This window comes from Lupinus angustifolius, chromosome LG01, assembly GCF_001865875.1.
Source record: "Lupinus angustifolius cultivar Tanjil chromosome LG01, LupAngTanjil_v1.0, whole genome shotgun sequence".
NCBI lineage: Eukaryota > Viridiplantae > Streptophyta > Magnoliopsida > Fabales > Fabaceae > Lupinus > Lupinus angustifolius.
The window spans coordinates 31029368-31041485 of record NC_032009.1 but is presented as its reverse complement, the minus strand read 5'-3'; the positions used below and the strand labels follow the sequence as shown (position 1 = coordinate 31041485).

Sequence of the window (12118 nt, the reverse complement as noted above, 5' to 3'; positions counted from 1 at the left end):
GAGATTGAAAGTGCAAAGAGTCAAGTCTAGACTAGGATGTAAATTGAGTCTATAATCTAAGTAGTCTGGGATGTGTGCCTTAGTAAGTGAGTATAGGTTAGGTGAACCTAGGTTCTTGTCTCTTAAGCCATCTTAATTGTCATATCATATTCATGAGACATATCAAATTGTTAATTGTATGTTCATGCATCTATCATACATGTTATATGTGCATATTAGGCATAATATAATTGGTAAAGCATGTATATATATTGTGCATAACATATGAGAAGTTTACCATTTGAAACATATGCATAAATGTTCCAGTTAATCGATTAACGTGGTAACTTAATCGATTAACTCAACTGCTTTTCTTTTAAATATGTGTTTTCTTTTTTAACTGAATTCTATGTCATTCTGTTGTCCAGTTAATCGATTATAGAGAAGCCTTAATCGATTAACTAGTCTGTTATGTGTTATAACTGAAATCTGTTTTAATTGTTTTAACTGTTTAACTGTTTTTGCAACGAATGTAACCGCCTATTCTCTATGCTATAAATACAAGGCATTATTCAGAAACTCATAGCATTGCATTCTATTGTATAGGAATGTTTAGAGAGCACTTTGCATACATGTTTTACTATATTTTGCAAGAGAGTTGCATGTGTGAGAAGAGAGATTATGTTGGTTTAATTGTTGTTATATGCTTACTGTTTTTGCATAATTTTTTATCCCTTCTTATATTGCTCACATGCTCATGCATTAGATTTTGTTAGATAGAAATCATTTGTATACTGATATTGATTAACTCATTTAAATCTTGATGGCTTAAGTGGTTAGTAAAAGGGTTAATCTTTGAGTCTTTATCTTGTCATATTATAAGCATTACTGTGCTTAGTATACCTTGATGTTTAACGTGCTTTTGTGTAGTCTGGATTTGTCTCTTGGTGTGAGATCACCATAGAGATTGAGGTTCTTCACCAAGGCTAGGAGGTCTTGATTTGAGGATAAGAATCTTGGCTGGGGCTAGTTCGCGAGAAAGGTTTTCTCAAGAAGCGAAGGGTAGAGTCAAACCAAGGATTTAGATATCCTAGATTTCAAGAAGGGAGCGTCCTATGTGCTTGTAATTGAATTGGTATTTGTATCCATTTTTCAATATTGCGAAGAAAGAAAATCTCCCTGATCCAGAAGGGGAGGCCTGAATGTAGTTTGCAGTGGACCGCAAACGAACCAGGATAAAAATCCTTTTTGCACTGTTCTTTCTCTATTTATCTTCTTTATGTTTCTTGCCATTATAAATTGAATCTGTAATTGAAAAGTTGGATATTTGTTTACTAGCATATAATTAATAATTGTGCGTAAAAATATGGGTATTATATATGTTCAATTTTGTTTTAATTATTGTGCAAATTGCCCATCTGATCATTCTGTTTTGTGCAATAGTTAATCGATTAAACCCTGCTGTTAATCGATTAACTGGACTGTTTTCCAGCTGTTGGGTTTTGGTTCAAGAAGCGGTGATTGTTAACTGCTACACCTATTCCCCCCCCCCTCCTTCTTGATGTTCCTAGACCACTGATACCTAACACTTGGACCATGAATCTTTATTCTCTTTTCTTTTTCTTTCTAAATCCTACAAAACACATAAAAAAGAAATACAAACACAAATATATAAGATTGTGATATTTTATCCAAAAAGTATTGTTTTAAGTTGGTTTTTCTCAATTATGCTTAAGATAAGTGCTATAAAAGTGTATGAAATTTAGGTATGTTTGACACTTATCAACTAAGAAAACAGTTACAAAGCATAACTGATATTGAGTAACTGATTATTACTATGTATTAATCGATTACCACTTTGGACATAAACTTTTGGCAATCGATTACACAGTCGTGACAATCGATTAACCATAGCTGATGGAAACCAGATTTTCAATTTTGAATAAACAACTTTCATCCAAAGTGAATGAGTTTCATTCCAATCGTGTTTCCTCTTTATGGAAGGTTACCTTGGCTGATTGGAAGCCTATTTAAGGGCATTAAGATATTCAATTGATAACATATAATGTACACGAAATTTTCAAGACTTAGTGAAACAATTTTTTACACTATTTTGAAACTTTGTTCTCAAACTTTCATATTTTATGAAGTTACTTTAAGTACTTATGTTCTAAACTTTCAAAGATATAAGAACATTGTTTACTAAGTATATATATTGTGAGAAAATGATTGCAAGTTATAGCATTGTCAAAACTTGTAAAGACAATACTCCCATTGATACATTCTTCATCTTTTTGTAAACTTTTCATCAGAAGGGTGTGTTGAGAAGGGGGAAAAAGTTCACTTGAAAATGTTGTTTTCCCAGGGTAGATAATTGTGAGTGTGTAAGGTACAATGGTTTCAGAGAGAGAATTTGTAATTGCAACTCAAATTATTTAGTAGAAAAATATCTTGTGTGGCAATAGTATTGGATGTAATCTTCGGTGGACAAGAAGGCGAACCCATATAAAATTCTCTGTGTACTCTTATTCTTCTACTCTATTCTTGTGATTTTATTATTGCTTTACTTGGTTGATTTCTACATCAATAATCCGCTGCACAAACACTTTGATATTAAAAGCAGAAAAATCGGTCATTTCTCCAACAACTAAATCACCCCTTCTTAGTTGTCATCTAATATTTACACTAGATTATGCCAACATGTAATGAGGTAAGTTGGGATGATATTATGAGTGTAGAGGAAAAGGGTAAAAATGAAATTAAAAATAAATATATTATTCATAAAATATTATGAAATAAAATATAATCAAATTCACCCCTGAGAAATTTTTTCAATGATAATAGAATTCATCAAGCAAAGAAATCTATTCTTTCTCATTAAGCTTATGCTTTATTTGGTTGAGGAAAGAAATTGAGAAGAAAGAAACATATGAGAGAAATTATTAAAAGAAAGAAAGATGTGAGAAAAAAATGAATTTTTATATAGTTTGGTATGAGTGAAAGAAAAAAGAAATAGAAGAAAAAGTGAGAAGAGATTATTAAAAGAAAGAAATGTATGAGAAAAAAGGTGGATTTTTATATAGTTTGATATAAGTAAAAGAAAAAAGAAATAGAAGAGAAAGTGAGAAGAGATAAATAATATTATATTTTTAAAAACAAAAATACCCTTCAAATAAATAAATAAAAAAGTTTTATCTAAGAAATGGTTTTCAAAAATCATAATAACCATTTCATATGATTCAACCCTCTTTACTCATCTTTCCTTCCATAGTTGGAGATAATGAATTTTTGTGGGTCCCACATCGTTGTACTTTTTCCCCTCTCCTCTTAACCAGATGAGAGGAAACACATTTTTTATCGTATTTCTCTCCCTCCAACTTCTTTTTGCTTCTTTCTCTCTAGAACCAAATGAAGGCTAACATTATTATCAAGATATTGGTCTATTAATATAAGACTTTGCTCTATCTCAAAAAGACTAAATGTCAAGAATTCAAGTATTGAGAATGATACTTATTAAGAAGCAACCTACTTCAAAAAGAATTTCTTATCCATAAGATAAATAATATCATCAATAGCACAAAAAAAAAACAAATCAAACTATTCTTGTTAGAGAATTTTAATTTGAAAGAGAATGTGATACAAATAGAAATTATAAAACAAAACTAAAAAAAACCCTTATGATAAGTAATAAAAACAAACTTTCAAAAAAAAAAAAAAATCAAAAAGACCACCTAAGACATAGTTTTGCAATAATATACAGTGCATGTATGTCTTCATTGCAAGTTGTAGTTTAAATTAGATAAACCTATCCATAAGCAAACATACAAAGCTGAGCAACAATGGCCAATATCATCTTCACCGCTTCTACATTCCCTTCCCTCTCATTCCTCACACTCTCTCAATCTTCACAAGTACCCTCTTCTTTTTCTCTCTTTTCTTTTCCTTTCTCTAAACATGCCCACCACCTGTTTGTTAAATTTCCTCTATCACACTCTACTACTAAACTCTTATCCTCTACCAATGATACCCATGTTCTAGAAGATAATTCTACTCCAATGCTTCACCATTTTGCTCCTTCTCATTCCAATCTTCAATCTCAGGTCTCTCTCTCTTTTAAATTTTTGTTGTTTATTCTCTTGCTTATATATGAGAGGTGGGTGTTGTTTTTTGTTGTTATTTTTCACTGAAATCAAATGGGTTACTGCTAAATAATCATGCAAGGTAGAAAACACTGGTTAATGCCGTGAATGCATATAAAATTTGTACTTGGGTCTGTCATAAACTTTTCATACTTTTCTGTTTATGGATTTTTTTGTTCTAATATACTATTTGAGAGTTATCTATATTTATCAAATTTGTTCCTATATAGCGGAATGCTATTGGATCAAATAACAGACAATGTTAAAAAAAGTTGGCATTTCCAGATGAAATGGTTATTTCTATCTGCTACAAGAAGCCCCAACGTAGTACAGGGACCTATGTGAATCTTTTTTTATGAAGTTTAGGGATTAAAAAGGACGAATGAATGGAACTCTAACAGAAAAGTGTTTGAGGACCCAATTACAAATTTTATGTGTCCAGGGACCCACTTACAAACTTTTTTAGTTCATGAATCTGTTCGAATCTCTCCAAATAGGGACTATGGAGTAATTAAACTTTTATTAATTACTAGTTTTTGTTGTAACTTGTGATAACGTGCATAGCATGAGATAATTTGGTTATTCTTTAGGGAAAAAAATACTTTTCATACAGTATAGTAGCATACAGTACTGCTAGAATAATAAGTCAATACATGATAAGTTATTTTAGGCTAAAGCAAATTACTTGGAACTTGGAAGATCAATATATATTAAGTCCAATCAAATCAATAATTGTTGCAGCGGTTCCCATTTGGAGTTGTGTTTGTAATGAAGTCTAAGCATTATTCTTTGTTTGCATGAACAACAATTTTCGATCAATGTGTGTTTCAATACTTAATTTCTGTTAAAAAAGTAGATATCTGCAGATTGGAAGGTTGCAAAGGCCTATAAAGATCGTGGAGTCATCTATAATGGTATTGTTGAAGGTTTTAATGGTGGAGGCTTGATAGTTCGGTTTTATTCTCTTATGGGATTTCTCCCATACCCACGGTTGAGTCCCTCACATTCATGTAAAGGTATTCATATCTCATCTTTAATGTTTAGTAAATTTCTTTCATTATTCTCGTTTTCCATTAAAGCATGCATTGAAGTGTTAAATATTCCCCACCTTCTTCCTTTGCCTCACCTTAGGACTTCATGTACCTTTGTGAATCTTAATGCTCAATGGTTCATATTAAACCTTCGTTGCGCCAAGACTCATCCTCCACTTGTATAATTATATTGGTTAATTTTTTTTATAGCAATTGCCTCTTTGAACTTTGTATAAACAGCTCAACTTACTTGTACAATTTCTTATGTTCCTGATGTTCATGCACATTTAGTAGGTAGGATATTTGTATTACATTGTTTGTTTTTCTGCTGAACTCATCATCTTAAGTGTACAAATGAAAAGTTTCTGGTTCTCTTTCCAGCAATTATTTTGTTTCAGCATTAGTTCATGTTTTATTATCCTAAGTGTGTCATTCTGTCACATCCATGGACATATTTAGTTACTATCTGGTCTTAATAGCAGGTGGAGTTACAACTGCTGACTTATTTTATTTTTGATCATTTTTTGTGTAGATCCGGAGAAAACCATCCGAGAGATTGCAGAAGGTTTACTCTATTCACTCATATCTGTGAAGGTAATTATATTATTTCATGTAAGGAAGATAAACAGAACGAGAGAAAACAGAGAATGAAGAAAGCTTGTAACTGTGATTTCTATTTCTCAATCCTTTTAAGTAAGGAAGATAAAGTATTTATACTTGCTAACAGCTGTCAGCTTAGCTGCAACTCAACTAACTAACTAACTAATAACTAAACAAGCTAACTAATTCTAAAGCTAACCGCTTCTATTCTCTTAATATTTTATCACCATATTATTGCATTTCTATTTATTAGTTAATCACGATTAAAACTTTTCCTTGAATACCTGCTAAATTTGGGCTGGCATTAGAAACTAAAGAACCTTGCCACGGAAAAGTGGGCTTCATGTTTTCAGATCTGTATATATGACACAACATTCAAGGTTCTGATTATTAGTTGTAAAGCTGCTGTACTTAAGAACCTTATTGGTCCCTTGTAACCCCAAAAAAAGAAGGAAAAAAACATTAATCCATGAAATCAAGTGCTGCCTGTAAAATGATGCAACTTATAAAATTGGAGCTGAGAACCATAACTTTGGAATCCTTAGGCTTCCATGCAAAAAACAATTCATAGATTCTATTGTGTATCTAGTGATAATTAAGCTATAATTTCAAAGGGATTTTCTAATGTGTGCCCAAGGGCACATTTTAACTTGCCCAAAAGAGGATAAGCTTAATTGTTGAATACACGTTTATTGATGCATAATCATTTCATAAGTGCATCAATTTCCAATGTAAACTCACCCTTTTTGATTAAGTTAAAATGTGCCCTTGGATACACATTAGAAAATCCTGAAAAGGAATTTGCTGTTCAGATTTTAATCTTAATTTATAAATGATTCAGTTACTTGTAATTTTAGGTAATTGAAGCAGATGAGGATCAACGGAATTTGCTGTTCTCTGAAAAGGAAGCTAGCTGGTCTAGATATTCTGAACAGGTCAAAGTTGGGGACATTTTTGAAGCAAGAGTTAGTTCCATTGAGGACTATGGTGCTTTTGTTGATTTGCGCTTCCCTGACGGTAATTACTATGCATAGTTCATATGTTTCTAATTTTGCTTTATCACAGTTATAAATGTCCTCACAATGATGCAGGTCTTTATCATCTCCATGGACTAGTACACATCTCAGAATTATCATGGGATCGAGTTGACAGTGTAAGAGACATCTTAACAGAATGTGATGAAGTGAGGGTCAAAGTTGTCGGTGTTGATCGGTGAGACTCTCATTAGATAAGCTTGAAGGAATTTTCTATTGATTTTCTTTCTGCTAGACTAGATGAATTCATTCTTCAAATCACTGAATAACCATCTTTATTGGTTGCCAATTCCCATATATAATAATTAACTAGGTCAGTGACTTTAACTGTATTGAATCAATGTGTTGAGCTTAGAATGTTTTTCTTTTTTGTCTTGTGTGACTTCACTAGAAACCAACTTCTAGCTTATCTAAGTTCTTGCAGAGAAAAGTCAAGGATTTCACTATCAATTAAACAGTTAGAAGATCCACCTCTAGAAAATCTGGACATAGTACTACCTCAGGTTTGTAACTTTGTATGAACTTACATAACATATATATGTATAAATATATGCAACTGTGTATACATACATGTTTAGGTGTTGAGATTATTGAGATAAATAGAAGATTGTCACAACATGTTTTGTAGCTGCAGAAGTGAACCATAAGCTTTGGAATGATAGACTGTCATAAAAAAGACACCAAATGATAGTCCGCTTTCTTCCACTGATCTCATTCCACAAAAGCAATGTCATCTGCCTTCTTTGTGAGATGATCAGACAGACCTTGGCCTAGAAATCATATCTCAACGGCTGCTTGCCAGTCCATGTAGTTCTTTCCTTGAGCTTCTTTGATGTGATTGAAGGATTACTAGAAAACAAAAGGAGTAAGGACACAATACCCTTATTTGTGGGTTGAGAGATAGCAGTATAGGTGTTTGAAATATCTAGATCTGAATCCATCAAAAGAGGCAAATAAGGGTTTGACTAATGATCCACAAGTGAGGGAGTCACAAACAACCTTGACGGTGGCTGAATGACGATAGTATGGATTGGGACTGTTGTAGATTTTGTCTAGGGCCAACAGACAGTAGCTAGTCGATGGGCAGCTAGAGCAACGGAACAATTAAGGTTTACTTTATTAGGCCCATAGGATGTGAGCTTTGATACCAACTTGAAAGGGATGAATGGAATATCTGAATTGCTTGAGTGATTTGTATGCACTCAGCCTCTTCTATTTATAGTTGACTAATAGTAGAATCCTTACATGAATCCCTTAATTTTAGGAAATAAAAAAAGATAAATACATGATGATTTATAGTCATATGTGAAATTTTGTAGTTTTCTCGCCAATCTTCTATTTATCTCAATAATCTTGACAGTAGGTATCGGTAGGGGGTTTGTGCACTTGCATTTGTATGTTTGTGTGAAACATATTCACTGAGGCATCTACACACTTGGAAAATTTCTTAGCGATAAATTTTACATTACAGGATGGTTTACTTTGCCCTAATTCTTCTGTTGGTGGTGATAGCAGTGGTATTCCACCTCTTCCAGGGCATGAAAGAATACTTGAAGAACATCTACAGGAAGATGGGTATGTTACCATCATTTTTTTCCCTTTTCTATATTTTTCTTCTTCCCTTGAACACTCATTGAAAACTGTGCCTCTCTTTAAATTTCTTAGCCAATTCCAAAGGATTTTTATTTTTTTCTTTAAAAAATTATATATCACAACATAGTTGTAGCCTCTTAATTTAAATATTTACTATAACCAAACAGGCCAGATGTCAAGATTATCTCTGCTCGACAGTGCTGTTATTTTTGTTTTATTTTATGTGTTTTTTGTACTATTTTGTTTTACTTTGAATTTACAAAGCATACAGCTATACTTTAAAAAAGCATTTTATAATATAAAGTGTCTGATGACTTTTCTGTGGCATGATGATGAAATATTGTCACAGTATACACGATGCTAGAATCAGGCGAGAAGGGTACGAAAAATGGGTGGTCTCACAAGACTCACAGCTTTTGCTTTCTAATGTGAGTTTCATAGTTCTTGTAGTTTTATAGAATAATCTAACTGGACATTAATGTTTTCTTTATCATATTTTCTGAATCTGAGTCTTTTATTATCCTAGGAACTTCCCACTAACCAGCAGTATAATCTCCTTGTCCAAGCTGGGAGACGGGTAAATTACTTCTTAGCAATTAAACCTTTGGTTACTTACTGAAGTCTAAGCATTACTCTTTGTTTACATTAAATCACTGTGTTTTAATACTTAATTTCTGCAACAACAAAAAAAAAGATATCTGCAGATTGGCAGGTTGCCAAGGCCTATAAAGATCGTGGAGCCATCTATAATGGTATTGTTGAAGGTTTTAATGGCGGTGGTCTGATGGTTCGGTTTTATTCTCTTATGGGATTTCTCCCTTTCCCACTATTGAGCCCCTCACATTGTTGTAAAGGTACTCATATGGTCATTGTTAATGTTCATTACTTTTTTCTTATTTTCCTTTTCCATTTAAGCATGCATTGAAGTGTTAAAGGCTCCCCACCTTCCTTTACCTCGCCTAAGCACCTAGGTAGTCAATAGCGCACGATTGTGGTGTGTTCCAACTTTTCGGCTATTCCCTGCTACACCATGGCGTATAGCGGCACATATGGCCGTAGCGCCGTATCAGGTCAAATAGCAGTGGAATTGCAGGTCAAATCATGGGTGACGACCCACATGTTTTTTTTGCAAGTGTAAACCTAATTTTAGAGGGGGGAAGTCTTTTTTGCTCCTCTTTTTAATAGGTGGTAGGTTTTTTCCTAGGGTTTTAGGAAATTTAATCTCCCCCCTTCTTTCCCTTCTACTTAACACGTTGATTTTCCTAGGCCATGTGATTTTTACTCGACTCTAATTTTCTTCTTTCTTCCCGTCTTCCTAACTCAGTATACATGTTCGGTTGCTTACATGTTTTGCATTAGCATAGAACAAAATTGCAAGGCTTCCTAATTCATGAAAATATCCCGTCTTTTCTCAGCATGATTTTTCCTTGGCCCCTAATTGTTTGGTCTGTCATCTCTTTATTGATTCTCTTATAAAACTAATTGAACCAAATTTTGACATCATCTTCGTCTGGTTCAACTGTGAGATATAACTCTTATGGCCTCCAACTTTGATCTCCTCTAGAATCTGTAATACTCTTATATTGATTAATAATTAGGAACATGTCTGTAATATGATCTACTTTAGCATTTTTGTGTAGTTATATATGTGTAGGTTATAAATTACTTATACATTGTTTCTTAGCTTTAGTGTCTGTCCCAGTACCTGCTATCCCGCTAAAGTGTTTTTGGGATAGGCTGCTATCCGCAATTGACTACTTAGCTAAGCACTTCATGTACCTTCTCTAATCTTAGTGCTCAGTGAGTCAAATTGAACCTTTTCTTTCTGTTTGATTTTTTACTCTTAGATGTCAGCCAAAGCTCTTCTCTTTTTAGTAAATCAGAAGTCAGAACCATAGTTCCATGGTTCCTTCGTTTAGCCTATGTACTGCATACCGGGTTCAATATATCACATACCGAGTTCCTTATAAAATAAGTCTTGTAATAGTAATGTGAAAAGTGATGAACCACATAGAGCCAGGTATCTCATACTGAAACCGGTACCACTGACCATGTAACTATGGTCAGAACTAAAACTATTTGAAATTACCAATGAAAGTGAAATCTTATATTAGCATTAGTTAATTTTAGCGGTTTAAAAGTTTTTATAGTAAGAGCTTCTGAACTTTGTATAAATAGCTAGTTATTTGACAGGCAATTTATCATGTTGCTGGTGTTTTTGATCAATTAGTAGGTAGGATGTTTGAATTATATAGTTTATATTTATTTTGAACAGTGTAGAATTGATGTCACTTCTATAGTTCTATGTATATTTAATAGTAAATTGCCAACCAGTGGTGATAATTGAAGATTTTCAAATTTCAAATTTCAAAAACAAGCATCATTTTGAACTCAATATCTTGAAATGCTAGCCAATAACCATTTTCTGCAGCATTATAAAATTATGTCACATTCTTGAGAGTTTCTTATAATATCTTATTTACCTTCTCATCTGCATGTATGTCAAATGCTAGCCAATAACCATTTTCTGCAGCAGGTCCCTTCATTGATATGACTTCTCTGCCTTCTTTGATATCCATAACTTTACAAAACTGAAAAGTGTCCGGCTCCCTAGTTAGCAGTTATTTTATCCCAGCATTAAGTCATGTTTTATTAAGCATGTCATTCAGTCTTCTGTGTGGATATATTTTAGTTACTAGTTGGTCTTAATAGCAGGTGGAGTTACAATTGCTGACTTAATTTAATTTTGATCCCTTTTGTGTAGAACCAGAGAAAACCATCCAAGAGATTGCAGAAGGTTTACTCTATTCATCCATATCTGTGAAGGTAATTATATTATTTTACTACCATATTAATGCATTCTATTTACTAGTTGATCGGGATTAGGACTTGTTCTGGCATACCTGCAAAATTGAGTCTGGCATTAGAAACTAAAAAGCGTGGCCACTGAAAAGATGCATTAAAAGGGCTTTTAGATCTGTAATTCTGGCACAATAGTTCTGATTATTAATTGTGAAGCTGATGTATGTAAGAACCATGAATCCCTTGTGTCTTTGATAAGTTCTACTTGATCCCTGTGCCTCTGATCAGTTCTGTCTGATCTTGCCTTGTCTCCATTAGTTTGGCTTGATCCTGAGCCATCTCTAATCAGTTCTGTTTGACCTAGCTGATTCGGCCAGAAAGATTGGCTCTGTTGTTTTGGCCCACATGCAGTATGGTTTCAATCCAAATGCAGTTTGACCTTTTTGTTGTGCTTGCCTAAATGTTTATGGTATTATCCCAAATGCAATTTGGCACTTCCATTATGCATGCATTCAAATGTAGTAAGGTTCAATCCCAGATGCAGTTTGGTTTTTCTTCTCTAGTGCGGCCTTTACAACGACACTTCCTCCCTTGTGTTGTTTGTTATTTTTAATTTTATCAAGCTAAAGCTTGCCAAGCTTAGCTTTGAAGGGGAGTGTTATAATATCTACAAGATATCTCATAGTATTTTATATTTTTAAAGATATCTCATAGTATTTTATATTTTTAAAGATATCTCATAGTATTTTATATTTTTAAAGATATCTCATAGTATTTTATATTTTTAAAGATATCTCATAGTATTTTATATTTTTAAAGATATCTCATAGTATTTTATATTTTTAAAGATATCTCATAGTATTTTATATTTTTAAAGATATCTCATAGTATTTTATATTTTTAAAGATATCTCATAGTATTTTATATTTTTAAAGATATC

At 32.9% G+C, this 12118-nt stretch overlaps 1 protein-coding gene across 5 annotated transcripts in view; it reads left to right on the top strand.

Annotated features, from left to right (window-relative positions):
* Window positions 3740–12118, top strand: part of LOC109360179 (30S ribosomal protein S1-like) — a 15716-nt gene continuing 7337 nt past the window's right edge. The window contains exons 1-11 of one of the 5 annotated variants that reach the window (XM_019604913.1): window positions 3740–4079; window positions 4975–5134; window positions 5682–5743; window positions 6607–6766; window positions 6841–6961; window positions 7208–7286; window positions 8255–8358; window positions 8726–8804; window positions 8903–8953; window positions 9071–9230; window positions 11141–11202. In XM_019604913.1, the coding sequence (XP_019460458.1) occupies window positions 3819–4079; window positions 4975–5134; window positions 5682–5743; window positions 6607–6766; window positions 6841–6961; window positions 7208–7286; window positions 8255–8358; window positions 8726–8804; window positions 8903–8953; window positions 9071–9230; window positions 11141–11202 (1299 nt within the window). In that variant the 5' untranslated portion in view covers window positions 3740–3818. Of the gene's footprint in view, window positions 4080–4974; window positions 5135–5681; window positions 5744–6606; window positions 6767–6840; window positions 6962–7198; window positions 7287–8254; window positions 8359–8725; window positions 8805–8902; window positions 8954–9070; window positions 9231–11140; window positions 11203–12118 lie in introns of all 5 variants that reach the window. The other 4 variants (XM_019604927.1, XM_019604919.1, XM_019604908.1 and 1 more) reach the window with 4 other exon arrangements.